A 27,163-nucleotide genomic window follows, 5' to 3' on the forward strand; every position below is an offset into this window, starting at 1 on the left:
GATTTCCAGAAACATCAAGTGGTATTTTTAAACATAGAAATATTACTTAAAAGACATGTATTGCATTTATTTTGCTTATAGAATAATGCTTTGTTTAAATGCTGTATTGTTCTTGGAAATGTTATGCATGGCAGACAAATCTGCATGTAAACCTTTAACCATTAAAAAAAAAAACCCCATTAAACCGTTATTTCCAGTTATTTCCAATTTATAAAAAGGAAATTAAATTAAGCATCACGTGCTTATATGAAAGATCCAATAACATCACCCCGCATCCTAAGTATGAAATTTGATTTCATAAAAGGTAAGAAATAATGGGAAATATTATCTCCAAATTTCCAAATGCCATAGAAAAATAGCCATTTAATTTCATTTCTCTGATAAATAATAGAACAAGGAAATGAATATAAAATTTGAGATATTTTAAACTGTGTATGTTATCCTTAGAGTGCTTATTTACATAAACGAATTTAGTCTGTCTGATTGTAGCTTCTGTACCATAACAGCTATATAACCTACATATCTATTTCACCTTATTTCCTCTTTATAACGGATAAAGTTACCTATTTCCACCTGCAATTATATTTCTTATATTCTATTGAAAGTTTTTTTTAAAAAAACTTTTACATCAAACCTATTATATTGTTTAGGAATTGAAGACATAATACATTTCTGTAAATTCTGTCTTTAAAGGTATCAAAAAATTTAAAAATCCTGTTACTGTATTATGAAAAATCTGAACAAATCATGTGGCATATGTAATTTAATTTAATTCTTTCACTTGCAGGAATAAGGATTAATCTTTAGTAGAGCAAAATAGTCCTTTTCAATTTGTGAATGTACCTGTAATTGGATAATCGACATAACGCCTGGTTTTCCCATCATAAAATTCTGTTCCTTTAACAATTACTAAATGTGCTGGAAAATTGACACCCCAGGCTAGTGTACTTGTGGCAATAAGAACCTAAAAATGAAAAAGAAGTAACTGTAAACATTTTACCCCAAAAAGTGTAAACAAAATTTAAGTTTTTGAAGTTAACAAAATGTTTCTCATACAGATAATCTTTGGGTTGGGACAGCAATTGGGATTATGTTGTTAAGTGATGTGATCCTAAAGTTGCTTAATGACAACAATCCAAGCAGTCCCTTTTGCTGATTTTACCCCAGGATATGAGGGTCATTAAGAGTGAAGTGGTGAAGTCACCCCAAGATATGTGGGTCATTGTGAGTGAAGAGGTGAATTGGTGGGAGGCCCAATACATGCTATGCACAAGCCCAGAGAGCCAGGGGAAGTAGGTGTGTTGCTATATCAGTGCAGAGAAGCAGAATAGCCAGAGGAACATGGTTGTGGTGCTGTGCAAATATAGGGAGGCCAAGGAAACAGGAAAAGGAGGCCATGTGGAGGCTGGTGAAAGCAGGGTATGGTGTTGCATGAACACAGGGATACCAGGGAAATGAGAGCTCAGTGCCATGCAACCTGTTATGTCCCCATCAGAGCCTGAATCTGGGGAGAAAGAGGAGTGGGTATCGGAGCAGAAGAAACGGCTTCTCGATGGCTTCAGAGGAATGTGGGAAGGAGGCAGGCAAGGGCCTCTCAAGAGTCAGATAGATTTCTAGCAGGGAGGAATGGGGCCAAGATGACCAACAGAGGGGGCAGGCAGTGGAAATGAGGAGTGAAGAAGCTCAGGTGATGAGCAAGAACCTTCCTCTCCTGATTTATTTATTTATTAGATTTGTATGCCGCCCCTCTCCGAAGACTCGGGGGGGCTAACAACAATGAAAAGACAATGAAAACAACTCTAATATTAAAAAATAATCTAAAAAAACCCAATTTAAAGAACCACTCATACATACAAGCATACCATGTATATTCCTGAGTACAGGGAGTGGAGAAGAGGCGGGAACAGTTCAGGCCAACCCTGATGACTTGGCAGGAGAGCGCCCCACTCCTCTTCACAAAACACATCTGGTGATTGAGACAAGGATATGCTGTGGAGAGGGGCATTTGTTGGGAACAAATGCTGAATTCATGGCGTTTTGGGTGCCACTGCTGACATTTGGAGTTTCCTGGATGTCTTGTTTTATTTCTTGCTTCCTGGATTAATTGCCTTATTGCTTTGATTCCTGAAATCGTGGCCATGTTCCTTTGCTTCCTTGACTTATTCTCTTGCCCTGCTGGAATACTTACCTTGCAACCATTGTGCTCACAGCATTTTGCGGGATTAGTTGCAGCCAAAGGCTGCTAGACGTATGTGTGTGGGTTGTGTGATCACTTAGCTCTGGGACTTGCAATAATATGGAAGTGTTTGGGGGAAATTTGGTGGAATAAAGGGGTGATTTGACACAGCTGACTGTGTTGCCTCTGTGCCTTGCCCCAGGATATCACACAAGCAGAGTGGGCCCCACAACAGGGAGGCCAGGGGGAGGAGGTTGCAGATTGGCACAAGTGCAGGGAGGCTGGGGGCAGGGGAATGTGGTATCACATGAGTGCAGGGAATCCTGGGTGATTTACTAGAAAATTTGCAACCTTCCTTGTTGACTTTGTTTGTGAGAAGCCGATGGGGAAATGTTGGAAATGGAGATCACATGACTGTGAAGCACCACATTTGTCATAAGTATGAGCAGATTGCCAAGTACCGGACTTGTGATCTTGTGACTGCAAGGTTAATGAGGAAAAATGGAATTTCGAGGACCAGTCATATGTTTCACTTGTTCAGCACCATCACAACTTTGAATGGTTGCTGTACTAATGGTCAGTAAGCAAGGACTACCTGTATGCTATTATGCATATAGTAAACATACTTGGATTTTACAATTCACAAATAGCTCTTCCACGGTTTTTCTGTCCCGCTCGTGAAGGCCAGCATGGTGGATGCCTATTCCAAAAGCCAGGGTGAGTTTAAGATTAGACTCTCGTACTGTTGAAATGATGACATTCATCTGTAATACAGAAGTTTAACATTATAAGACAGATCTACTGGGGAATCTTTCAGACCATTTTCATCAATAACAGGAATATTAATTTAAAAAGGTTTTCAAAACTTAGTATTACTCACAATGTTTTATAAATAAAGGAAAATAGTTCTCTTGCTAAATTATTTCAAAGCCTTCTTTCCCCTTAAACATAGCCTTGGCAAAAATCTGTCCTGGCAACATTTATTTTCTGTGGTGCATCTATAGTGGTATCTTTATATCATCCTTAATCCTTAAGTGGGACAGGCTTACATCATACTCAATAATAGTTGGTGTTAAGAGTAGTATCTTCTTCAACTATCACTTGAATGTGGATAATATTTGTTAGGCTTTGTTGCTCATTCTCTTGCAGAAAAATCAGAGGACTGGCATTACTGGGAACAGAATAAATAGAAGCAGGAAAAGGACAAGCTATAGGAATAGCAAGTGTGATGCTGGTATAACTTAGTTCCAAATAAGGGATAAGTGGAGTTCAGCATGGGAGAACAGAAATAGTCAGACTCTTCACAAACAGTTTTATTTAGGATTAACAAACCACTGAAGTAACAAGGTTTGGCACAAAATAAGTGTTGTAGATCAAACCAGCCACACAAAATAACATCCAACTTAAGTCAAAACATTTTTCAGATAATAAATAATTATAGGCCAAGCTGCAAAGACATAAACATATGACAAATATAAGTAAAACTTTAGAATTCCTTTTTGAAAGCTATTTTCCACACACCCACTCAACTGCTTCTGAAAAGTTGGCAAATCTCAGAAACACTGTCTCATGTAGTGTGTAAGAATTATTCTTAAGCTTTTACACAGAATGACGCATAAAAATAGACAGACAATATCAGAAACCTTTAGACTGGAAAGCAATGTTAAATGGAACAATTTATCTTATTGTAGCACAGTAGCAGATAAATTTGTTAATATTACTGTACATCTATCAATAATGAAGGAAATACACCCCCCCTCCCCCATACACAAATTGGCTAAGGAAGGAAAATGATTTCATAAATACAAGAGACTCCAAAGATCAGTTTTATAATCTATTTACATTTAGACTAATTTGAAAAAGAAAACTGACAGAAAGCAATATAATGCAAACATTGCATTTTGATAATATTTACAATGTGGGCATCATCTGTTGTAGTCTTGCTACCAATACATTTCTATGGCATTAAGAAAACTCTAGACGAGTCTTTTCACAGGGGAAAAAAAAGATGCTGCTGTAATGCAAATTATTTGACAAGTACAGTGAATTAGACAGGGTTTGCATCTAGGTCCGTGATGGCGAACCTATGGCACATGGGCCATAGGTGGCACGCGGAGCCCTCTCTGCAGGCATGCCAGCCATCGCACATGCCATCACAGCTCCACTGTGCATGCGTATGCCTACCACCGGCCAGTAGGTCTTTGGGTCTCTGCTGCGCATACACTGGGGCAGAACATTTCCACATGTTGCACTGCAAAATTGGGATAGATAGCAGAAGGCATGGGAGGGAGGAATCCAGGAGGAAACCAGCACGCACTAGGGAAAGGCGTTTGGGATTGGAGGAAGGAATCTAGGAGGAAACTAGCGCGTGCTGGGAAAATAATTTGAAGAAACTGGGGATTGAAATACACCCCCCACTGTTTTGGTGCTAGCAGGCTTCCTTGAAGCTTCCTGGAACTAAAAATGGGGCATGGGGGGAAGTGTGCAGCACCCCCTGTCCATTTTTGGTCCCAGGAGGCTTCAGGGAGACTTGCTAGAACCAAAACAGGCTGATGGGAGTTGCCGGTACATGCACGAGAGGCAGTGGATCATGGGGTCACCTGTGCATGCATGAGGCTGGGCTGGCGGGGCACATTGGATTAGGGGTGGGACACATACACATTCTGTAATGCGCATGTGTGCTTTTTTGGCATCCAAGGAAGGAAAGTTTAGCCATCGCTGCTCACAGGTTCTGTGACTGCAGCATCTGGTTTTTCCTTAAAACAAATAATACTAAATAATTTGAATACAGATACTGCTTGTGCTCACTTATTTCTGTTACACATGGACCATAATATGAGAGTTTCACATTAACATGTTTCCTATTCATACAGGATCACCGATCTTGTAATATTAACTGTATACAGTATTTAGTTAGCAAAGCTTCATCATAAAACATTTCCACCCCACAGATTCTGATTTACACCACTGGGTGTTTATTCAGAGGGGATGCATTTAAGAGTGGCTAGGCTGGGAATGGCATTCAAGATCCAATCTGCCCACTGCCTTATACTAGAGTTGTGGCCTGAGGTATTGTTGATTATATTTGCAATGCCATATATTTATCACAGTAATACCAAAGGACCTTTACCAGGAATCCTGTCATATATCCTGCCATTCTGTCAAGTTAATAATGGGTGGTTTTTCTTATTTCTAGCATATTATCTTGTGTTTTCACCGAAATCAGTAGAGTAACACAGCAAGAATTACAACAGTATCTTGCTCATCTAGGTGCATACACTATGACTGCAGAATTCTGAAAATATTTTGTGAAAAATTCTTGTGTGATTATATTTTTTTTGAATAAATATTATTTATTATCTTAATAAATAGAGGAAAAAGTGTTCAAGTTACTGCTGCATAAGAATAAGTTAATTAATCTAGAAGGGACTACCACTGTTTATGGTATTTCTTGTTTAACAACTATTCTTCCAAGCACAAAACAGATTTTTCGTTATGATCCTAAATTTCAGTGAATTCAGAAGACTTTTATTTGAATAAAGATATGTATAGGAGTAAATAATAAATGCATTTTTAAATTTTACTCAGGATACCATCCTCTACAAATCTATTTACATACACAGCAGTTTTCTTTTGAAACAATGAAACATTTTTATGATCAAGAGTAATTTGCCCAAAACGCATCCAAATTTATTCTAAGCGCAAAGAAAACTTAAATTTTCTCATGACAAATAAAATTTCTTTTAAGTCTATTGAAAAGGGCTGATTGTAATATTAATGCCACAATAAAAAAAGATCTTTCCTAATAAATCAGTGTAACCTGTTGATACTAAAGAAGAAAAAAAATCCTGTTGCTGTTACTTGACTTAATTATAAGCACATTCATCTTATTGTGATCTCTAAAATCTGAGCCTAAGATTCCTTTCAAAGCTTACAGTAATACGCTTTTACATAGCTTTAAAGTAGTAAAAAGGAAGTAAAATAATAAATAAAGTTTATGACAAGGTTGTGGAAATTGTTGCCGAACTTGGATGTAGATTTTTTTTCTTTTATTTATTACACACGTGTAAAATTAGGAATGATGTAACATGAATATATATTTAAAAATATACCTAAAAAGCTTTTGTTTTTTAAAAAAATGCAGAATTCCATTTAAGTAGATACATTACCCTGTGTCTGAAATTCATTCCAGTCAGGGTATAATTCAGCAAGACGATGACAGCACTGCTGGCTCCGAAAGAAAGGAGGAGACCAGATTGGACAAGAATGAGCTAACAGATTGTGCAGTCCAATTCTGTCCCTTTGAGTGTGATATATTGTTTCAAGATGCTAAAACCCCATATTTTCTCAAAGCATTATCTGCTGTCCTGGTTTTTTCCATTTTCGGGGAATCCTCATTATTAGTACTCTGTAGCCTTTTCAAAGCACCTCCGACTCAGACCATATGCCACTGCATAATGCTTATCCATGGTCTGAAAATGGCCAGTAAAGAAAGATGGCTTGTACAAAGAATCGGGAAGGTGATGAAGTCTTAAAACAAAATATAATTACACATTTAACATCTGGCACAGATGCTGCGCAATGTTAAAATGCCCTGTGCTAAGGTACTTTTTTTTTTTTTTTTAAACCCAACATCATTCAATACTGCAAAAGAAAGTGGTGCTGAAAATGCAAAGACAGCTTCTCCTCATCGTTCTTCCACATTTATGGACAAAAATGCTGATATGCATCACTCTAAGTGTTGTGTCTTAATTCTGGGCATATTTAGAACTGAATCTAAATTACACAGTAATTTTCAGGCAGTTATATCTCTTCCACCTAATCTGTTTCCCAGGAGCACAAACTATCCAGGCAAAGTAAACAATAACTTATGTAACTTACTCTTCACTCTAGGTCAGTGTTTTTCAAATAGTGCCCCCCCCATGGGGGACGCGGAGCATTGCCAGGATGGGGGGGGCGCGCATGACCTCAGGGAATGTGCTTTAAATGTCATAGGGAGAAAGGGGTTTCTGTACAATAGCACACAGCACAGAGTAGGAGATATGATGTGCATATAACAAACTTTAAGAGACACCTTGGAAAACTATTTAACAGGGATGAAAAGAAAGGAGGTGAAAGATGGAGATAATGAGACAAAAGTAAGTCTCCTCGTGAGACTTTAAGATGAGGAAATATGACAAAGCATATGTCAGACCACACCTGGAGTACTGTGTTCAGTTCTGGTCACCACACTTCAAAAAAGACATTGAAACTCTGGAGAAGGTGCAGAAAAGAGCAACCAAAATGATCAGGGGTCTAGAAACCAAGACTTACAAAGAGAGACTGCGGGAACTGGGCATGGATAGCCTAGAGAAAAGGAGGGCCAGAGCGGACATGATAGCAGTCTACAAGTATACGAGGGGTTGCCACAGAGAGGAGGGGGTCACTTTATTCTCCAGGGCACTGGAGGGCCGGACGAGGAACAACAGCTGTAAGCTGACCAAGGAGAGATTCAACCTGGAAATAAGGAAGAACTTCCTGACGATCAGAAAAATCAACCAGTGGAACAACCTACCAGTGGACATTGTGAACTCCAATACTCTGGACATTTTTAAGAGGAAATTGGACTGCCATTTGGCTGGGATGCTATAGGGTTCCTGCTTAGGCAGGGGGTTGGACTTGATGACCTGCATGGTCCCTTCTAACTCTAACAATAAATAAAAATAAAATAAATAAAATAAATAAAATAAATAATGCTTGGCTTCACTGTGACTATAGTGGGAGACAAGGAAAAACTGGTATGTTTACTGTGTCTAAAAATGTTGCCAGCGGACAGCATGAAGCCAAATAAATTAAGGTGTCACTTAAACACATTACACCCAAACCACACTGATAAGCCACTTGAGTGAAAATGTGCTGAGTATTGCAAACAATCGTCCCGGTGGAGAGCTGGGGGCGCGCGCGAAATGTTTACTTCTTCCAGGGGGGAGATGGTGGTAACAGAAATAATTGAGAAACACTGCTCTAGGTTTAAAAAGTAGAGCTAAATATATCATCAAGAAAAAATATAATTGAAGAAATAACATTAACACATTCTAACTCAATGTTAACACTTTACAAACAGGCAAGCGATGTATGACCTCCACCTTACAATTTCCATCATTCTTTGCTGTGAGCTGTGCTAACTTGGTAGGAAGGGCATTAAGTTTCACAGTATCTGGAGTTTTAGTGCTGCTCTTGTTTTGTATATATGTATAGGTGTGTGTATGATTCTTTCTGCTTAAGCAAGTTCATGAAAAAGCCCCACGCATTATGTGAAAAGGTGAAACACACAATACCCCCAAAATCACACATAATCTGGTTATGCAATTTTGAAAATGCACACTGATATTAATTACTGGTATATGTAGCAAAAATAGAATCACATGCTTGACAAGAATTCAGTTCAAAACAGCAAAATTACAGGTGAACATATTTTTTTCTATTTTTAATTTTGTAAAGAAAACATTTCTGAATTCATTCCACAGTCTCAGTTCTACATGTGGCTTTCTGTTCAGAAATCATATAGATTTTCATCGATTTCTTCAATATGTGCAATTGGCTTTTCAATTACATCCCTGGATTTGGATGAAGTGTTTTAAGTATTACTAAACATCACAGATTCAAAATACTGCAGCTATTTAACTGAACAGCTGTAGTATAATCTTAACATCCTGTACGTTTAAAATGTTAAATATGTTGTAATTTCCCCTCCCCAGTTACTAAATTTTCTTCCTCTATATAACTAAGAGCAGTGGAAATTTCAAACTACAGCACAGGACAACAATCTCAGACAAATAGATATGAATTTCATGTATTCAACTTTTATATTACTCCCATTGGCAGACTTTTTATATCAAGTGAATTCTTTAATTTAGAAAATATATTAGAATCATTATTGCAACCTTCAAGCTAAACGTGTAATTTTTCCCCTTCTGCTATTTTGGTCTTATACCCAATCTACATTTATTTCGCTTTATTTTATCCAGGAATACTCTGTGACATTTTTACTGCTTCAGATGGAATAGCAATAGCCCTTCAAAACCTCTGTTCTCTGAAGCCAATATGTTCAATATTAGAGTCATTTTGGCAGTACAAACAAAATGCCCAGCCCTGTGCCTCGTTCTCTTTCTTGTGGTAAAAACTGAAATAATGAACATGTATTTATAAATTGCTTTCAAGGGATCTAAAAACTCAGTTGACCAGGACAACAGCTTTACTCCCAGTCTATGCTGAGTATGCATTTATAGCAGGAGAGCTTTTACATTTATTTTTCAAAGAAAAGATAGTGCTTGTAGAAAAAAAAATCCTACACCACAAAATAAAAATATATAAAGGATGGCTATACTTAGTGGAAGCCAAAAATCTATTCCTCCTTCTTACACTGCTGTACCTAGAAATCTGTAAAAAGACCTCTAAAATCCATGTCTACTGAAACAAACTGCTATAACATGCACAATGGTGGCATAGCTGGCAAAAACAAAAAGAGGCCACTATTACTGTTTGCTTAATAAAAAATATTGGATTGTCATATGCTGTTTTATTACTGTTGTTAGCGCCCTGAGTCTACGGAGAGGGGCGGCATGCAAATCCAATAAAATCAAAATCAAATTAAATCAAAAAGCAGCACAAAAAGCCTTTTTTCCCTGTTATATCCATAAACGAGAGTATATTTTGAAAGTGTGTGTGCATTTTTATTTTAATATACAGAATGTACCAAGATAGATCTCAGAGGCCAACGGAAAATCTAAAGGTTCTACTATTAGTCAGAATTTGTGAACATCAGAAAAAAAATGTTGCTGTACTTAAGAATGTTTAAAGGCTATATATCAAGAAAATAATTTTGAGTTTATAAGAAAATGGCAACCAATTCAAACGTTTAATGTAACTAATATTATAAATTATTTGTGGTACCTGATCTTTGGTATGCTCTGTATATACTCAGACAAATATGTTATAGAGAGAGAGAAAGAGAGAGAAGATTGATTACTTATTTGTGATTTCTGTGCTTTGTGGGGTCAAATATCCATTTGCCCTTTTCAAGACATTCTGTTCAAAAGTGTTTTTAATCTACACATGAAACTTCAGAAGGGTTCTTAACCTTCAATTTCTAAGAACAATGTAGTGGATTGGGAAGACATTTGAGGACATGTGAAATAAAATGGTACAAGTATGTCATCCATTCTTGGGGGTTTTTTGGTTGTGTGATGCATATTGATTAAAGAACTTCATGGAAAAGCCCTAAATAGTCTATAAAAAGAGGGAGAAATACATGACAGCATTGAAAAATCACACTTTATCCGATAGTGAACATCGTACATAAATATCTCAAGTCAGATTAAACTTGGGTTTCAGCTGCTTGCTAAAGCTTATCTACCATGAGATCTCAAAAACACCAAAAATAATGGTTCATGTTTTTAAAAACAGACATTGAAAATATGTTATATCTGACAACGTGAACCATACAAGTTACAGCTTATTTCAAGCATGCATGCAGACATGCGTGCAATGCTATGGGATAATGCTTAAGGAATCAAGACAGCATGCATCTTTCCAGTTTTTTGCTCTTGAAAAGCAAATAGTGTTCTCTGAACTCTGGTTACAACTCCTTTTATAGAAATAAACTCTCCTTTGGTAATGATGAAACATGAAGTTATGGGAACTTGTGTTTTGAAAGAAGAGGTCAAGGAATGATTAAAGGAACATGAAACCCTGAAGCCCATTCTCAGCTAATGCATCAAAAGTATTGCATGTGCCAACTTTATGTCATAAAAGTGGTACAGAAAAGCAAAACAAAAACACGAGCAAAGTCACAAAATTCTAATTTTTTAAAATATAAATTTCAAATATAATTCACTTAATTCAAGTAATACCAAAATTACCTCTCTTTCATCCATATTCAGCCATTGTTTCGGATCATCTTCAGTTGCCAAAAATGCAATGAGCTCCAAAGCTGTAAGTCTAGTTTGTCGTCTGGATGATACAAAGATAAGAACTGGCTTGGCTGGAGAATGACTTCTAATGGCTGTTAAAACACACACACAAATTTAAAAATATATATATTGAAAAATAGCGAGTAGACACCCAGATGAAAAAAGAAATGGTGGCAGCACTAGTTGCTACCCTTTCTCCGTAAATAATGATGAGTATGGGATTTATAGAATGTTAGATATTGAAGATATATTTGGGGGTTTTGTTTCTTTTTCTTTCTTTGTTTCTGTTTTTAAAGTTTAGCACTACTTAATAATGTTGGAGAGATGGAGTTATGGGAGGGGAGGGACAAGGTAGAAAGTAAAGAAACTCCTTAAAGCACGTTAATAATATGGAAATTTGGCATGTGTATCTGGCTTGATATTGGTATTGTGTTTTGTTATTTACATATGTTTTATCTTAAGGTGGAGAAAAAAAATTATACACAAAACACAAAAGAAAATTCATAAAATGGAATGCAATTTCTTATTCTAGTAACTCCTTCAGTAGCGTCTTCCCGGCATGTCAATGATTGTTATGAATGATAAATTAACTACATTTTTCTTTTAAATTATTTCAAAAATCAAAATTTATAGCAAAGTCAAATTTCTTGGAATGGAGGGATAATGGGGGTTTAACAGTTAATATAGCAAAAGAGGAAAGTAGTCAAAATGGCATTTTTTAAAAAAATGCACAAAATGAAAAGCTCCAGCTTTTAGCACCATTTTATGGGTTGAGAAATAGAGTTTATAATGGTAGCTGTTGACAAATGCGTATCTATAGTCTAGAATTCTTTATTGGCCAAGTGTGATTGGACACACAATGAATTTGTCTTGGTGCATATGCTCTCAATGTCCATAAAAGAAATATAGATTTGTCAAGAATCATGTGGTACATGAATGAAACAATGAAGAAACAATCAATATTAATAAAAATTAATAAAAATCTTAGAATATCTATCTATCAAATATATGGAAACAAAGACATTTCCTAAGTTATACTGCTACAGTAATTTGCTCATAACACAGAAGTATTAACAGCATTCCTTCGGGTATTTGTTTGTCTGTCTGTTTGTTTGTTTGTTTATTTATTTATTTATTAGATTTGTATGCCGCCCCTCTCCGTAGACTCGGGGCGGCTTACAACACAATAAAACAGTTCATGACAAATCTAATAATTTACAATTTAAAGTATTTAAAAACCCCATTATTAAGCAAACATACATACAAACATACTCTCTCTCTCTCACACACACAGACACACACACACATAAACAGACAAACAATTTAAAATTAAAAATAATTGTTGAATGTTTAAATATCTATTACTTCTTAGAAGGTTTGAATGATACTTGACAATCTAATTTTAATACAAATGACAATATACAGGTAGGAGCATAGGCATGTGCACGTGTATACATATAACAAATGACAATGCTGACATTGCCCCTTCTTCATATAGAAATCAATACATCTGTTTCCTGATAGAAAGCTTGACAGATAAGGCATTTTTGTTGTTTCAGGGACAGGTGTGGCTGAACAGCTCTGGATAGATTTATAGTTCATTAGTGTTTTTCTACAATGCTCTTCTTTGAGGTGTAAATAATCTGAACTGCCAAGGTTTGTCTCTAGTCTCCAATCAATACTTCGCTTCTGTCATAAGGCTAATTAGATCAGCTAAAAAGCCACCTCACAACTGTCTCCTTACAATCAACAGCAGTTCACAATCCAAAATTTATTTGGGGACATCTTTTTAATTGATATAATAAATATTCCTTATGGAACCTGCACAGTACATGCTTTAATAAAATATGAGGGTGTTCTTAAATTTATCTTTTCCAGTGAGAGAATAAAAAGTTGAAAACAGAAACATCTCTGGATACATTTACATTTCTGAAGTTTATGGCTATACTGTGAAATTAGAATTATGCAAGGTTAACTTAATGTCCAATTTCTGTTTATTTATTTATTTTAAAGATTCCATTAGGAGCAAGTCTCCTAGTGAATTAATACTGAGAATGATTTACATGTTGTAAATCTCAACACTCTAATAGGAAAATATTTTCATGGTGTCAAATGGTAACAGTAATTATTCTGTCTGAAATATATTTCAATTGCACTTTGTGCTATTAGCTCTCTAGATGTATAGAGCCCACATGCAAGCCATGTTGTTAAAAAGACATTCTTTAAAGATACAAATAAAAGACAAGAAACATGTATTATAAATGTGTCTGCCCAAAGTATGAGGCGAAAGAAATAGCTAAGGTTGCATACCCTGAAAGGCTGGTTTGTTCATGCTAGCCATGCGAGGACAGTAATGCTGGCCTGGGAAACCTTGTATATGAACTTCCAATGGAACTGGACGCACGGATGGTCTAAAGTTGAATAGCCCCATCTAAAGAGATAAATAAGATTATTTATTTATTTATTTATTTGTTTGTTTGTTTGTTTGTTTGTTTGATTTGATTTGTATGCCGCCCCTCTCCGAAGACTCGGGGCGGCTAACAACCATATAAAAAGACAATGTAAACAAATATAATATTAAAAACAATCTTAAAAACCCCAATTTAAAAAACCACTCATACATACAAGCATACCATGTATAAATTCTATAAGCGTAGGGGGAAGAGAAATTTCAATTCCCCCATGCCTGACAACAGAGGTGGGTTTTAAGGAGCTTGCGAAAGGCAAGGAGAGTGGGGGCAACTCTGATATCTGGGGGGAGCTGGTTCCAGAGGGTCGGGGCCGCCACAGAGAAGGCTCTTCTCCTGGGTCCCGCCAAACGACATTGCTTAGTCGACGGGACCCGAAGAAGGCCAACTCTATGGGACCTAACCTGTCGCTGTGATTCGTGCAGCAGAAGGCGGTCCCAGAGATATTCTGGTCCGATGCCATGAAGGGCTTTATAGGTCATAACCAACACTTTGAATTATTTTCCCCACATGCTTAAGACTGTAAATATTTTTAAGATAGTTTTCAGAATTTCAATTGTAAGCATCATTAACATACTTGATTAATATTTAGCCAGTCAGCTAGATCCTTGGCATTGGCTAATGCTGTTGACAGACCAACTACTCTGACAGGCTTCTCTGTGTGAGACGAGATGAAATTAGTCCGAGACACAATAACCTCTAGGACGGGCCCTCTCTCATCGCCTAAGAAAACATAAAAAGAAGATATAGATATACAGATATAGATAGGTGTGGCCAACACACTATAAGGATTAAAACAATTCCTACCTAGCAGATGGATCTCATCTATGATGAGGACAGAAACCTTCTGGACGTAACTTCTATTCTGCCAGCTTCGGCTGATTCCATCCCATTTCTCCGGTGTAGTAACAATGAGATCAGCTTTGGCAATGGATCTCATGTCAGGAGATACATCCCCTGTCAACTCTACAACCCTGTAAAAGGAGTCACATGAAGTATTAGAAGACACACTTTTATCACTTTGTAAATGGTGATTTAGTCTTGAACATTAACAGGGACACGAGGAATAACAGCATTTTCCCTGAACAAAAGGATGACATCACAACAATACAGTGTTCCCTCAATTTTCGCGGGTTCGAACTTCGTGAATAGCCTTTACCACGGTTTTTCAAAAAATATTAATTAAAAAATACTTTGCGGGTTTTTTTTTCTATACCACCATTTTTCCCGCCCGATGACATCATACGTCATTGCCAAGTTAATAATTTTTGCAAATAAATAACAAAAAAAATATATTATTGTTAATAAATAATTATGTTTATAAATATCAGGATCACTAAGTGTCTTCTTCAATGGTGAGTACCAGTAATAATGGTGAGTAAAGGGTTGTTAAGGCAATGGGAAATGGTAATTTAGGGGGTTAAAGTGTTAATGGATGGCTTGTGATACTGGCCATAGCCAAAAATGGTGTATTTACTTCCGCATCTCTACTTCGCGGAAATTCGACTTTCGCGGGCAGTCTCGGAACACATCCCCCGCGAAAATCGAGGGAACACTGTATTCCTAATATTGTGTTTACTTCTTATACATATTCCAACCCTGTCCCCCCCCCCACCCCCAAAGTGGAGTGTATTGCCATCCTAATTAATGTAATTCCTTTCATAGGCAAGTCCTAGGTCAGGGGTCAGGACTGCGGCTCTGGAGCCACATGTGGCTCTTTTATCTCTCTGTTGCAGTTCCCTGTCACCAGTCAACTCCACAATTGATAGGCTTGGGGTTAGGACAGGTAGAAGAAAAAGGATGCCAAGCAGGAGGACACTTCTGGTCAGCAAAGGAAAAAGGACACCATGTAAGGATGAGACTCTATGGAGGGGGAACCAGATTCCCAGTTGACAGAGGAAGAAAGATGCCGCACTAGGAGACACTGGTGGGGAAAACTGATTTCCGGTCGGCTCCAAATCTGAAAGAGGGGCTTCTGGGTTAGGATCTTTGTGGCTCTCTGAATGTTTAAGGTTGGTGGTAATTAGGAGGAAAAGGTTTGCCTAATTTTCTATCCAAGTCATGATGCATAGAAATATTTTTTTCAAAGCTGCAAATTGCAAACTGCAAAATATCTATAAATATTTTGAGCTGTTTCATGTACAGATTTTAAACTGAAGCTAAATCAATAACACAGGGAGCTTTTATTAAGCTGGACTCGTAGACATACATATATTAAGGAAAAAATATTTAAAAAGTCCCCAGCGCTTGTTATCTGTACATAACAATGTAACCATTTTATTATTCTCCTAGCTGCCCTGAGTCGGCTAGGAGAAGGGCGGCCTATAAATCTGAAAAAATAGATAAACAAACAAACAAACAAACAAACAAACAAACAGATAAACAAACAAACAAATAGATAAACAGATAAACAAACAAACAGAGACAAATAAATAAATAAATAAATTCTTAAGAAAACAGTTTGCAGATTTCATGGACTGTATGTGGTATTGTGGTAAGGAATATTCATAAATATATCAAATCAACACACATCAATATTTATGTATTAGCCGAAAGTTCTCAAGGCTACAGCAAGCATGTATCAAGGAAATAAACCTTTCCATCTCTATCAATTACTTAAATTTTACTTACTTTTTACCAAGTTTTTCTTCAATCCTAATTTTCCAATCTTCAATTCTTTCCCGCACTAGTGCCTTAAGGGGTGCAATATATACCGCCTACAAAACAAGTCAACAGAAGAAGATTAAAATATACAAATTCATATAGTAATTACTTATTTAGATTTCAGGGCCTGTGCAGTATTTAAAGCTTCACTGTTATTGGTATTAAATTACCACTGATAATGTTGAAAATTTTATTTCATTCTTGAAAGCATTTAATCCAAGTGAAATTAAAGTATAAAAACTGCTTTTCCAATACTAGATAAATCTTTGATTCTCTAGAATGTCTAGTTTTCATATATTTGTATTTTTTCCCCCAATACTTTTCCCCTTACCACATTTTGGTTGTTTGGTTTTCATGCCTGTCTTTCTATTTCATGTTCATACTTATCTGTGAATTACGCACAGAACAGTTTGTTATGGAATATATAAATATACTAAAACAGCAATAAATTCCATACTCATATAATTTTTTAATAGAAAGCACCCTTAATTTTAAGCAGGGTTTTTTCACTTTGGAATTTTTCATTAAACCCACAACCTCAGATAAAAAGTAAGCCTCATGTAATAGTATAGTCCATTTATTGTATACATCTAGTCCTTCTGAAAACCAGATTACAGAAAACAAACACTTCTCAGAGGAAAAAAAAGTGTACTGCAAACCTTTGTAGTAGGATATTTATTGAAAATTCTGAAGATGGCTAATTCTGCTGCAACTGTCTTTCCAGAACCAGTGGGAGCTCCAAGTAGTACATTACTATCAGTATGATATAATGTATAGAATATCTGAGTCTGAACTGGGTTAAAATGAGTAAATTTGTAGAGAGCTTCATATTTGGGGTGGCCTAAAGCTGACGTGGGTAAAGGCTGGAGGTCCAGTAACTCTAAAAATTGAATAATAAATATTAATTAATACAAAATGCTTATAAAAATGCCAATAAACATCATACAAAGATTCATACAGATGAACATGAAGATATAATTTTCTAGCTTAATTCATTCTTGAAAGCCAGTTTGGTGGTGTGGGTAAGGCATCAATTTACAACTGGGAGACCGTGAATTCTTAGGCACAAAGACAGCTGAGTAACCTTGGGACTCTCAATCTTAGGAAGCAGGCAAGGACAAAACACTTCCAAAATCTTGCTAAGAACACTGTAGGGAATTGTCCAGGACAGGAAGTTGCCAGGAGTCAATACAAAGTGCACAAAAGGAAAAGTGAGACTTCTCCAAATCTCCAAACCTGAGATACTCTCTTTCACATTAGCCATTGCTTGGTAAGGGCTGCTTATGCTGTAAATGTAATACTTTGAGTAATGCTTACATAGAGTTTTAGACTTTTCTTTCCTTCACTTATCTTTTACTGTAGCCTCATTTCTCCACATTTCTCTTTCCTTATCAGTATCCTTCCTCGTTTTCTTCACTATTTACTCCCATTGTAATGGGCAGAAATAAATAATAACCTTGATGAACAACAGGGAAAGCCACTATCAAGGTAACAGTCAAATGAAAGAAAATTGTACTTGGGACAGAAGTGTAATCTAAATAATTGTCTCAAACAAGACATTCCTTAGTCACCACACTTCTTTAAAAATAAGTGTGTGTGTGTGTATGCGCCTGTGAACGCATTTAAGACATACATGTTTTTCCTCTTGTTCCTTAAGGTTATTCTTTCTTCCCATGTACATCTTCAACATTGGGACCGAGATTGTTGGGGACAATATGCTGATTCTGTAAACCACCTAGAGAGGGCTGTAAAGCACCATGAAGTGGTATATTCTAAGTGATATTGCTATCAAGTTTTCTTCTTCTTTTTGTTTGTTTCTACTACATGGAGACAAGAGAAGAGGATGTATGTATATTTTTGAGGTGTCTGTAGACAGAATAATCCAGGAAGTTCTGGTATGAAAAATTATATAAAAGAAATGCCTTATTTTTCTTAGACATTTTATTTAGTAGTTATTTAGTACAATCCAAACTCCAAAAAAAAGAACATGCTTGGGAAATGACCAAGAAGAAGTACTTTGAAATACATGGGAATGTATGGTAAGCATTTTTAAAGTGTGCACAGGATTTATGGAAAACAACTCTTCAGTAACCTTATCAGGACTTTAAGAGAGATAAAGAACTCACCATCCTTCTTTGCTTGGATTTATATGTGAGAAGAATGCCTAATCAGGGTTTTTATGGGTAAAAAAATATTTTATCCTAGCTAAAGATTAGAAATAGATAAAAAACTATATATTCCATAAAGGGTAAATTATGCAGATTGGTATCTCTAGAAACCTAGGAGACACTGACTACAAGGAATATAGTAAATTCATTAATTTGCCAATTGGTCAGTTTAAATAAAGCAATGTTTCTGTGGTAAATTATACTATTCACTTACACTGGATTATTATATGTCTGGCCTTTAAAGCAGCTTTCGGTCAGTACTGAACCAACAAAACATTGCACACATAGCACCAACCAATTGTCAGCTTTCAGGCAGGGCCAAATTAAAGTGTTAGAAATTATATTTAAAATTTTGGAAAAGTGGTATTAAGATACAATAGCAGTAATAGTAGTGCTGCTAGTAACTTCAGTGCAGTATTTCTGCCAAAGGAGGAAATTATTCAAAGGGCAAATTTGAGTAAAGGCAGTTAATTAACTTTATGCAACAAGAGACATGACACGTTATCATATAAAACCACACAGATTCACCTGGAACCATATGTGGCTACATCTTTGTATTAAATTTCTAATAATAACTAGAACTTTTTTTAAAAAATATTTTTCCAGTATTATGTTTGGAAGTGTCTCTTCGTCAAACACTTGAGAGGTTTGGCATACGGAGGTTGGAGCATGTATATAGCCTGACTCTCATTAAATTAGCGGAGAACTGTGATGATTCTGTTACACAGATGCTTTCTTTGAAGTTTGGTTTGGCTCAAGATTTCAGTATTCCTTTCAGGATGCTTCCCAATAAGGTATGGCTGGAGAGCCATAAAATTTGTGGAGGCTTCAAGCCTCGATATTCTTGACATACGTTTCATAGATACTTTAGAACTCTTTCATCATCCCCTGCTAATGCTGTGATTTCTTGGGATCTGTCAGAAGGGGTGGGGTGAGGGAGGGGGCCCAAAAGGCCCTTTTCTTTATCTTTGTCTAGCAGGACCTCTCTACACTTCATTGTTTCAGAGGAACCAGATGGGATAGGCAGTCAATTACCATAAATCCTCAAAGTCTCCTATTTGCTGATGTGTAAATATCTTTTTGCTTCTTTTGAATAGTACTCATTGATCAGTCAATTAGATAAATAGGTACACATGTTTAGCCAGACAGATTAGATACAGAGCAACAATGCCAAACACAGCAGACACACATATGAATTTATACATGCTTAAAAAGAACCCCCCATATATCACATGAGATGAATATTTCTGAAAGCATTCTCTAAGCTGAATTGCAAATGAGCTAGGCTTAATGATAATAGAGGTCACCACAACAATAGGCATACTGGTAAAAAGGTCTTTGGTGAACAAGTTCATTTGCCACTGTTTTTAATGCCAAAAGGCCACGTACCACCTGTTTCTACGTAAATTAGAGACTGTATAAAAATGGTACAACATAAAGTGAATTCTTAACTTTAAGGCATCGTTAAGCAAACACAGAAAATATAGCTATTAAAAAATACCAGGTTCACCCCTTTCCCATATGTACAAAATTTATTTATTTATTATCAATTCGATTTATATGCTGCCCCTCTCCAAGGACGGGCATGTAAGAGTTATTTTTTAAAAATACCGTAAGGTATGAGTCAACACAACAAGCTTAAGAGATGCTGCCCCCCATTTTTTAAAAAAATACATTGAATTAACCAGCTTGGGCAATTGATCAAATTTATAAGTTATGTATAAATTAGTATATACATACATTCATCCATAATAGATCTCACTGCTGTGGAGAATCTATGAACATTGTTAGTACTCTGTATAAGACAGTTGGGTTGGCAATATATAAACAAGCTAACAATGAATGCTTGTTTGTATTGAAGTATTATAGCTTTAAGAGGTAGTGTTGCAGGTTGCCATAAGAGGGAGCCAGAAAGCATGATTTTCTCTCTCTGTTCTTTCTGCTGATTCACTGAGATGAATGTAGTAAGCTCAATGATAATTTGATGTATTTGTAAGCTGTAATGTATGTCTGATATGTAAGACAAAGACAGGCTTGTAATATTATTATTGCATTGAGGGATATTGACTGTTTAACTTGACTGTGCTATTTTTAAAGAAAACACTATTTTATACAGTTTAATGTATCTGTTTTTGTATGACTGAATAATTACTCATATCTCCTGGATATCTGCCGGAATCCCACGATTCCTCTGTTCATGTCCTTGATAACGCAAGGGTTCTGCACACTCCTTAACAAAAATCTAAACTACAACAATTAGACGGACCCCCCCCCTCCAATATTTAATATTTGTAAACAATTCAAGAAATACATTATATATAATTGTGCAGGAATGCAGTTCCCAATACAATGTTACCTGTATGAGGTGGATGTCTCTCTGGCAGAATCAGATGCTGGAAATTAATAATGCACACAGTCTCAGCTCCTAGCCATCGGTCAGAGACAGCTCGGATATAGTATTGAGAGGGTAACGGTTCAAATATTGGGATTGTAAATACTAACAGTTGAGTTTCCTTTGCAATGACCTACGGTTGAAAAAAAAAGAATAATTATTATCTCCTCAAGCGGTCAACATGATAGTCTATGTTATTATATAGATGTACACCAAATAACGAAATGAAACACAGGCAAGAAAAAAAGGAGGTAGGGTTTCCCATGGAGGGGAGCTTCAGGGAAATCCCAGCAGCGCAAAAATGGGTGCTTCGCTGGCAACGGAAGTCCGGAGGCTGGGCATCCCAGCGGCGGCGGTGGGTTTGTAAGGTGAGAATAGTTTGTAAGAAGAGGCAAAAAAATCTTAAACCCCCTGGTTTGTATCTCGAAAAGTTTGTATGATGAGGCATTTGTAAGACGAGGTATCACTGTATTTAACTCTGTGGAAAACTTCTACAGTGGAACCTCGACATACGAGCAGCTCTACTTACGAGCTACTCGAGATAAGAGCTGGGAGGGGAGCGACATTTTTGTTCGCCTCCCGAGCTCACATTCGGGATACGAGTGCCAAGGAGCTGTCTCCTGAAGCCGAACACTAACTTCCGCTTTCGGCTTCAGGAGACAGCTCCTTGGCGCTCGTATCCCGCGTGTTTTAAAAGGTTGCAGCCGGCCTGGGGGGCTCGGGGGGGTGCTGGCAAGCCCCCCAGGCCGGCTGCAACCTTTTAAAACACGCGCGCCGCTTCGCGGCTCTCTGCTGAATCCGGAACGCTAACTTCCGCGTTCGGATTCAGCAGACAGCTGCGAAGCAGCGCGCGTGTTTTAAAACGTGGCAGCCGGCCTGGGGGGCTCGGGGGGAAGCCCCCGAGCCCCCCAGGCCGGCTGTGACGTTTTAAAACACGCGCGCTGCTTCGCAGCTGTCTGCTGAATCCGAACGCGGAAGTTAGCGTTCCGGATTCAGCAGAGAGCTGCGAAGCAGCGCGCGTGTTTTAAAACATCACAGCCGGCCTGGGGGGCTCGGGGGCTTCCCCCCGAGCCCCCCAGGCCGGCTGCAACCTTTTAAAACACGCGCGCTGCTTCGCAGCTGTCTGCTGAATCCGAACGCGGAAGTTAGCGTTCCGGATTCAGCAGAGAGCTGCGAAGCGGCGCGCGTGTTTTAAAAGGTTGCAGCCGGCCTGGGGGGCCCGGGGGCTTCCCCCCGAGCCCCCCAGGCCGGCTGCCACGTTTTAAAACACGCGCGCCGCTTCGCAGCTGTCTGCTGAATCCGAACACGGAAGTTAGCGTTCCGGATTCAGCAGAGAGCTGCGAAGCAGCGCGCGTGTTTTAAAACATCACAGCCGGCCTGGGGGACTCGGGGGCTTCCCCCCGAGCCCCCCAGGCCGGCTGCAACCTTTTAAAACACGCGCGCTGCTTCGCAGCTGTCTGCTGAATCCGAACGCGGAAGTTAGCGTTCCGGATTCAGCAGAGAGCTGCGAAGCGGCGCGCGTGTTTTAAAAGGTTGCAGCCGGCCTGGGGGGCCCGGGGGCTTCCCCCCGAGCCCCCCAGGCCGGCTGCCACGTTTTAAAACACGCGCGCCGCTTCGCAGCTGTCTGCTGAATCCGAACACGGAAGTTAGCGTTCTGGATTCAGCAGAGAGCTGCGAAGCGGCGCGCGTGTTTTAAAAGGTTGCAGCCGGCCTGGGGGGCTTCCCCCCGAGCCCCCCAGGCCGGCTGCCACGTTTTAAAACACGCGCGCCGCTTCGCAGCTGTCTGCTGAATCCGAACGCGGAAGTTAGCGTTCCGGATTCAGCAGACAGCCGCGAAGCGGCGCGGGTGTTTTAAAACGTGGCAGCCGGCCTGGGGGGCTCGGGGGCTTCCCCCCGAGCCCCCCAGGCCAGCTGCCACGTTTTAAAACACGCACGCTGCTTCGCAGCTGTCTCTGAACGCTAACTTCCGCGTTCGGCGGCAGCGGTTTTTTTTTGTTGTTGCACGGATTAATTGACTTTACATTGTTTCCTATGGGAAACAATGTTTCGTCATACGAGCGTTCCGACTTACGAGCCTCCTTCCGGAACCAATTAGTCTCGTAAGTCGGGGTTCTACTGTACTTTAAAAATTGGGCAGAAGAAGAGTTATGGCTGTGAAACTGTTATGTATGATTGTCTTAAAGATTACCAAATTGAATTTGGTCTTCCTCAATTCAATTCAGTTCAATTCAGGCATTTTCTAATGCAGCAGCTCCTAATCTTTCTGACCAAATTGGCTACACCATGGGATTGGGTGGTGGTGGTGGTGGATCAATATAATGATTAAGATTAAGATTTATTAGATTTGTATGCCGCCCCTCTCCGAAGACTCGGGGCGGCTCACAACAACAACAGTACAATACAGAGTACAAATCCAATATTAGATAAAAACGAAATTTAAAACCCATAAATATTAAAAACAATCGTTACTGCACAATCATACCGTTCTCATGTATTACAGTCAGGAAAAAGGTGGGGGAAGAGATAGTTATTCCCTCCATGCCCGGCAACATAGATAGGTCTTCAACATCTTGCGGAAGGCGGGAAGAGTAGGGGCAATTTGAATGATGGATCAACATAAGCTAGACGTTTTGGGTACTTCAAAGACCTCAGTTGCTGTCATACTTTAGGTCATTGGAGAATAGATTGACCCCCTCTTCTTTGTGGCAATCCCTTAGATATTCAAAATCTGCTATCATATTACCCCAGTCCTTCTTTTAATTAAATTAGACATATCCAATTCCAGCAATCATTCTTTATCTGTTTTAGCTTCTAGTATCCTAACCATCTTTGTTGTTCTTCTTTGCACTCTTTCTGAAGTCTCAACATATTTTTTTACATTGTGGTGACCGAAACAGGATTCAGTATTCCATGTGTGGTCTTACCAAGGCATTATAAAATGGTATTAATACTTCATGTGATCTTAATTCTATCCCTCTTTTAACGCTGTCTAGGACTGTGTTATATTGGCTTTTTTGGCAGGTACTGCTGGCTTGTATTTAAATGTTTATCCACTAGGACTCCAAGATCCCTCAGAATTACTACTATTGAACCAGGTACCATCTATATTACACCCATGCATTTGGTTTTTCTTGCCTAAATGTAGAACCTTACTTTTTTCACTATTGAATTTTAATTTATTAGATAGGGCCTATCTTCTGAAGTGTTGTCTATTCCTGCCAGGATGCAGCAATGTATATAATTTTGATGGATATTTTTTGATATTTTACAAAAATAATGTGAATAATCATGTTATACTCATATAATCATTACTAACCAGTTACTATTAATAAATATAAAAGATATAAGGTATGTATGTGTGTGTATATATATATATATATATATGTAGATTGTTCTGAGTTCATCTATAATGAACAAAGATATAAACAAATAGAGGGAGCCCCCATGGGATCACCTCTATCACCTGTCATAGCCAACCTCTATATGGAATATTTCGAAAATAATGCTTTAGAGCAAGCCAAATACAAACCCAAACTTTGGCTGAGATATGTTGATGATACCTTTGTAATTTGGCCACATGGTAAAGAAAAACTAGACAATTTCCTCACACATCTCAACAGCCTACACCCCAAAATACAGTTTACTATGGAAACAGAAATCAATGATCAACTTCCCTTTCTAGATGTACTGGTCTATAAAAAACCCAATGGCAGCCTAGGACATACTATCTACCAAAAGAAAACCCATACCAACCGTTATCTAAATGCACACTCACACCACCACCCCGCACAAATCACCTCAGTGGCCAAAACTCTCATCACCAGAACCAAACGCTTAGCTGACCATGAGCACTTAAAAACTGAATTGAACAAACTCAAAGATGTACTAATTTCTAATGGATTCAAAGAGAAAACAATAACAAACCTAATCAATAAAGAGACACCCCCCAAAAAACAAGATCAAGAACAGGACAATGGCACCACCATCCTTCCTTACATCAAAGGCACCACGGATAAAATTAGTAAAATCCTGCACAAACATAACATCAAAACCTCATTTTGCACTAACCAAAAAATATCTAATATCCTAAGGAGCCCCAAAGATAAAATCCAATTGGAATACCAAGGAATCTATGAAATCCCTTGCAAAACATGTGCAGCCACATACATTGGACAAACTAACCGAAGAGTGAGCCAACGCATAGCAGAACATGTGAATGCAGTCAAAAAACAAGAAAAGACCTCCTCCCTTGTCCAGCACATTAAAAAAACAGGGCACGAAATTGACTTTGAAAAAACTAAATTACTCCACAAAACAGAGAATTTATATAAAAGAATCTCTCTAGAAGCTATCGAAATTGAAAAGAGACCCCTTTGTTTAAATAAAAGGGATGATACCTCCCGCCTGCCAGAGATTTGGAAACCAGCCTTAAACAAAATAAACACTTCATAATAATCAACATGTCAATCCTTCTAATTATTATGATTTTAGAATTTTATATTTGGAAATCAGCCTTAAACAAAAAACTTCATAAAATCTTCATGTCATTCCTTCTAACAACTATGATTTGCACCAACCAATCAGATCACTGAAGCATAGTCACCCAATCTATTTGCTACATTCAAAGCAAATCTCCACCCCCACACTACATACTAGAAAGAAATGTCAGTTTGCTAATATTCCATTTACAACAACACAGAGATTGGAACTCCAGCCTGAAGATGGTGAATGTGATTTCACCGAAACGTCGCATAGACATGCAAAACATTACACAGGGCAAAACCCGAACTCAGAACAATCTACATACATATACCCGTGAAAATTTACGAAAACATATATATATATATATATATATATATATATATATATATATATATATATGTAGATTGTTCTGAGTTCGGGTTTTGCCCTGTGTAATGTTTTGCATGTCTATGCGACGTTTCGGTGAAATCACATTCACCATCATCAGGCTGGAGTTCCAATCTTTGTGTTTTTGCAAATGAATATTAGCAACTGACATTTCTTCTTAGCATGTAGTGTGGGGGTGGAGATTTGCTTTGAATGTAGCAAATAGATTGGGTGACTATGCTTCCGTGATCTGATTGGTTGGTGTAATCATGGTTATAGAAGGAATGGCATGAAGATTATGAAGTGTTTTGTTTAAGTCTGATTTCCAAATATAAAATTCTAAAATCATAATAATTAAAGGATTGACATATTGATTATAATGAAGTGTTTATTTTGTTTAAGGCTGGTTTCCAAATCTCTGGCAGGCGCGAGGTATCATCCCTTTTATTTAAACAAAAGGACCTCTTTTCAATTTCAATAGCTTCTAGAGAGATTCTTTTATATAAATTCTCTGTTTTGTGGAGTAATTTAGTTTTTTCAAAGTCAATTTCGTGCCCTGTTTTTTTAATGTGCTGGACAAGGGAGGAGGTCTTCTCCTGTTTCTTGACTGCATTCATATGTTCTGCCATGCGCTGGCTCACTCTTCGGTTAGTTTGTCCAATGTATGTGGCTGCACATGTTTTGCAAGGGATTTCATAGATACCTTGGTATTCTAATTGGATTTTATCTTTGGGGCTCCTTAGGATATTAGATATTTTTTGGTTAGTGCAAAATGAGGTTTTGATGTTATGTTTTTGTAGAATTTTACTAATTTTATCCGTGGTGCCTTTGATGTAAGGAAGGATGGTGGTGCCATTGTCCTGTTCTTGATCTTGTTTTTTGGGGGGTGTCTCTTTATTGATTAGGTTTGTTATTGTTTTCTCTTTGAATCCATTAGAAATTAGTACATCTTTGAGTTTGTTCAATTCAGTTTTTAAGTGCTCATGGTCAGCTAAGCGTTTGGTTCTGGTGATGAGAGTTTTGGCCACTGAGGTGATTTGTGCGGGGTGGTGGTGTGAGTGTGCATTTAGATAACGGTTGGTATGGGTTTTCTTTTGGTAGATAGTATGTCCTAGGCTGCCATTGGGTTTTTTATAGACCAGTACATCTAGAAAGGGAAGTTGATCATTGATTTCTGTTTCCATAGTAAACTGTATTTTGGGGTGTAGGCTGTTGAGATGAGTGAGGAAATTGTCTAGTTTTTCTTTACCATGTGGCCAAATTACAAAGGTATCATCAACATATCTCAGCCAAAGTTTGGGTTTGTATTTGGCTTGCTCTAAAGCATTATTTTCGAAATATTCCATATAGAGGTTGGCTATGACAGGTGATAGAGGTGATCCCATGGGGGCTCCCTCTATTTGTTTATATCTTTGTTCATTATAGATGAAGTATGTATTGGTCAGGCAGTGGTTGGTAAGGTCTAGGATATATTTGGGGGGTTTGTGTTTGTCTTG

The 27,163-nt window shown here is 37.9% G+C and overlaps 1 protein-coding gene across 1 annotated transcript in view; it reads right to left on the bottom strand.

The window, feature by feature from the left end:
* The window catches only part of ASCC3 (activating signal cointegrator 1 complex subunit 3), a 285,972-nt gene that overhangs the window by 82,886 nt on the left and 175,923 nt on the right, over positions 1-27,163 (bottom strand). Inside the window, exons 24-32 of the mRNA XM_070733271.1 lie at positions 20,784-20,952; positions 16,919-17,139; positions 16,227-16,312; positions 14,403-14,569; positions 14,173-14,318; positions 13,438-13,558; positions 11,077-11,219; positions 2,803-2,940; positions 844-964 (exon numbers count right to left, since the gene is read on the bottom strand). Coding sequence (XP_070589372.1) covers positions 844-964; positions 2,803-2,940; positions 11,077-11,219; positions 13,438-13,558; positions 14,173-14,318; positions 14,403-14,569; positions 16,227-16,312; positions 16,919-17,139; positions 20,784-20,952 — 1,312 coding nt within the window. The remainder of the gene's footprint in view (positions 1-843; positions 965-2,802; positions 2,941-11,076; positions 11,220-13,437; positions 13,559-14,172; positions 14,319-14,402; positions 14,570-16,226; positions 16,313-16,918; positions 17,140-20,783; positions 20,953-27,163) is intronic.

The sequence above is a fragment of the Erythrolamprus reginae genome, chromosome 1, assembly GCF_031021105.1.
Source record: "Erythrolamprus reginae isolate rEryReg1 chromosome 1, rEryReg1.hap1, whole genome shotgun sequence".
Taxonomy (NCBI): Eukaryota; Metazoa; Chordata; class Lepidosauria; order Squamata; family Dipsadidae; genus Erythrolamprus; species Erythrolamprus reginae.